At 33.6% G+C, this 3,886-nt stretch overlaps 1 protein-coding gene across 2 annotated transcripts; it reads left to right on the forward strand.

The window, feature by feature from the left end:
* Window positions 1-706: 706 nt before the first annotated feature.
* Window positions 707-3,508, forward strand: LOC121757024 (ubiquitin-conjugating enzyme E2 variant 1B-like). 2 transcript variants are annotated; one of them, XM_042152488.1, is made up of 5 exons: window positions 783-828; window positions 2,393-2,532; window positions 2,640-2,765; window positions 2,836-2,962; window positions 3,237-3,508. In XM_042152488.1, the coding sequence occupies exons 1-5, from the start codon at window positions 798-800 to the stop codon at window positions 3,290-3,292; spliced, it is 480 nt and encodes a 159-aa protein (XP_042008422.1). In that variant the 5' UTR covers window positions 783-797; the 3' UTR covers window positions 3,293-3,508. The 2 variants fall into 2 exon arrangements, with proteins under 2 accessions (XP_042008421.1, XP_042008422.1); XM_042152487.1 differs by having other exon boundaries at window positions 707-828; window positions 2,836-3,256.
* The last annotated feature ends 378 nt before the right edge of the window (window positions 3,509-3,886 follow it).

The following is a 3,886-nucleotide window of genomic DNA, read 5'->3' on the forward strand; positions in this document are numbered from 1 at the left end:
GGTGAGGACGAGCAGTAGAAAGAACACAACTCTCGTGGTCATAATTAATTAGATGAAACTATATTTTTAAGAGAAATAGATATGATAGTGATAATCTTTTCATCCTTGTGTGGTCTTCTTATATATTAGAAGGAAAGTCTACAATTGATTTATAGATAACACTTAAACCCTCATTTCGACGTGTAGATAAGTAATAATGAAAATCAATATAAACTATTCATCCTAATTATTTTACAAGGAATAAAGTTTAACTATAGCAAAGAAAAAGTATTTATGACATTACAGCACATTAATTCTCAACGTCGCATATGATATTCAATAGAGATGCATACATATTTTTCAAATTGAATCTAAGAATTTATCTGCATTAATTATTCATTAGTAATATAGTTGGAGTACATCTATCTATAAATAAATAAAAGTGGAGATTATTGTACAAGGAATTAAAATTTCACTATAGCAAAAAAAGTACGTATTTATGACATTATTGCACATTAATTCTCAACGCCGCATGTGATATCCAATAGGAGTAACTTTTAAGAGATTTTGCATTGATATTTTGCAAACTGAATCCTAGAATTTGTCTGAATTAATTATTCATTAGTGTATTATATTGCTGGATTACATCTATTTATGCATAAATAAATAAATTAATTAATTTAAAAACTTCAAGGGCAAAAAAGGACTTGTAGAAATATCATGACAGCTTTATTCTTTTCTTTCTATTTGCATCATACACTAAAGTTGCAATCTTTGATCATCTCGCTCTCTCTGCCCATTATTAAGCGCAGTCAGAAATGGGTTCTGAAGGATCTTCGCAGGTTGTTGGTAAGCTTCGAACCCCTAATTTGTTTCCCATTCGAATTCAATCTGATTTTCATTTTATCTTTGTTAATTTTATGCTTTATGTTTATTTGAATGAGGATGGCCTGAGTTCTGATAAGCTTAGCAACCCAATTTCTTCGGTTTGTTCACATAAATGAGCCTGCTGCAATTGAATTTTTAGGCCTTTTGAGGGTGTGATTGAGAGTGAGGTTTTTAAATTTTATAGCAAGTATAATGCAGGCAAATAGTAGCTGTTGTTTCTTCATGAGGTCAAGGAGCATGGGGCCTAAAGCAGCCTATCACAAACCCTATTAATAATGCAGGACTCCGACTATGTTGAATATGCGGTTGCTTGATTCAGCAAATTGACCTTAGTTTTAGTGGTTGCTCCTCTTGTAGAGATAGGAATTGAACCACTATCTCATGGGAATATAGGTCTTGTGATTTGTGTCATATACTTATACTCAACTAGTTTAGCTGCTATTCTTCATCTTTTGAGATAGATCAATCACTGCTTTTGATCACCTGTTTCCTTGACTGTAATTCAAGCTTATGGCCTTGGATATACAGATTTGTTTCCAAAATTCCACAACACAAAACGTCTTCAATGAAGGATCGCTCCTTAGTTCAAACCTTAATATGATAAACCTGTTCATTCCCAAGAATATTTGATTGGTCAAAGGATTTAAAGTGAGAGAGCGAGAAATGATTAGACGGAAATCTGGAAATCAGATGGGAATACATTTTTAGTGAAAATTCGAAATGACCTGCATCATCTATTCATCTTTCTAGCAAAAGAAATTCATCAGAAAGGTAATCACAAGTTTTGATGCTACTCAAAAGTAGTGACACTTGAAGTTAATGTATCATAGCTTCTTACTTGGCTACATAAGAGAGATGGGGTTTGATTGTCTGTCAGGTGTATAAAATTGGAATTGATGATCGTGCTAACGGCTTCATATTTATTTCTGCTCCTGTAATCTAATGTCTGCTTTTTTTCATCTAATTCTTTCACTTTACTAATTCCTGTTTCTCTGAGATTCCATGTTGATGTTTCACTTCATTATCACAGAATAACAATTGTAGTTATGGATGTTATGCTTTTAGTGGTATATTATCAACAACAATGATAAAATTACTCGTACCTGTTCAACTAATTTTTCAGCGTGTTACAAACAGTTGTCATCTTTCTTCTCAAAGATCTAATTTCTGTAGTTAAAAGTAGCACTATGATGTAAAATTTCTCACTGGACTAGCACCATTTCTATCTACGAGAGAAGATTTTTACATCATGCAGAACTGCTGGCGCTCAATCCAGTGTTAATCTTTACATTGTTTAGATGTCTATCAGAAAGGTTGATATTTCTACGCAATAACTCTAGCTTTTATTCAAGAATTTTAGCCTAAATTCTTTATTAGGTTATATACACATTCTGATATGTAAATACTCAGCACTCTGCTTTGAAGTTAGGAGCTGGATGTTTTTATAGATTCTGTTCTTCATCTTTGAAGTCTTGTTATCTTGTGACCATATTAATCTACAATGACAATAATGCTCCCTTTGCAGTACCAAGGAGCTTCAGGTTATTGGAAGAGCTCGAGAGAGGAGAGAAAGGAATAGGTGATGGAGCTGTAAGTTATGGGATGGATGATTCCGATGATGTATACATGCAGTCGTGGACAGGAACCATCATTGGTCCTCCTAATGTTAGTTCCCCTTTACAGTACAACTTGCTTTCACTTTCATTGACTCGACTAAATCTTGATTAATTTGTTAGTAAAATTTGGTGTCACCTCTCTAATTGTGTGAACAGACTGTACACGAAGGGCGCATATACCAGTTAAAACTTTTCTGTGGGAAAGATTATCCAGATAGACCGCCAGCTGTGAGGTTCCAGACGCGGATAAATATGAGCTGTGTAAACCTGGAAACGGGTGTGGTAAGTGGTGATCTTAAGGGGCCCTGTTATGTGCTATAGTAGATGGATGTGCTTAACGAACAGTGTCCAGGTCGAACCCAGTCGCTTCTCTATGCTTTCTGACTGGAAACCAGAGAGCACAATGGAGGATATCTTGATACAGCTCAAAAAAGAGATGATTTCTCCCCAAAATCGTAAACTGTCTCAGCCTCCTGACGGTCCGTCTCTTCTAATTTCCTTCTTCATAGACCGACTAGAAATTTATGACATACCACTTTATTTTCTTGCTTGTTTCCTTTTTTTTTTGCATTCTAACTGCGGATTACTGAGTAATACGAGATGCCTTTAGCATATAGATGTTGTCGAACTGGCCTTTCAATCAAAGAATTTTATTAGAATGTTTTTAAGATATGAATAAGAAGCTCTTATACTTATTCATGTCTGGTTTCCTTTTTCCTTTTATTCTAAAATTCATAGATCTCTTCCTAACAGGCAACGAGGATTCTAGGTTGGAAAAAGGGATAGTCATCAGGTGCTGCATTCTCTAATTTAACCGATTATTATTAGTAATACTACTTTATTATTATAAATATTATTGTTATATTATTATTATTGTTATTATTATTATTATGGGTATTACTATTGTAATTATTTTATCATGCACAAAAGAAGTGTAAAATCCCATGTAGTTTGTGGAATATGTATTGTCCAAATGTAGCATACTCACTTCAGTAATACATTCAATAGTTTTATCTGTTTGCACATTTTAACATTTACATGTGGACGATTAGGGTAAAATTTGTTACTGCTTTATTTTTATCTTGTAATTATTTTTATGAATTTTGTGGGTCAAAGAAAAAAGGAATAATGAGGTTTTGGAGTTGGGTTGGAAAACGTATAAGCAAATAAGCAATCCAATATACTATAGTATACATGTATATCTCTTCTTCAACTTTGTAGTCGGTTCAGAGTCTTAGTTTGCCTTTTCGGGTCCGTTCATAATTAGGAGCCCTGGTTCACTCTTATTATAAATAGTAAGTCTGATATTTCACTAATCCATTCCACACATTTATTATAAAATCAATGTATAAAGCAAGAGTACCCAAATCTCAAGCTAGAAGGCGAGTCATCATTTCAACAAA

The sequence above is a fragment of the Salvia splendens genome, chromosome 12 (genome assembly GCF_004379255.2).
Source record: "Salvia splendens isolate huo1 chromosome 12, SspV2, whole genome shotgun sequence".
Taxonomy (NCBI): Eukaryota; Viridiplantae; Streptophyta; class Magnoliopsida; order Lamiales; family Lamiaceae; genus Salvia; species Salvia splendens.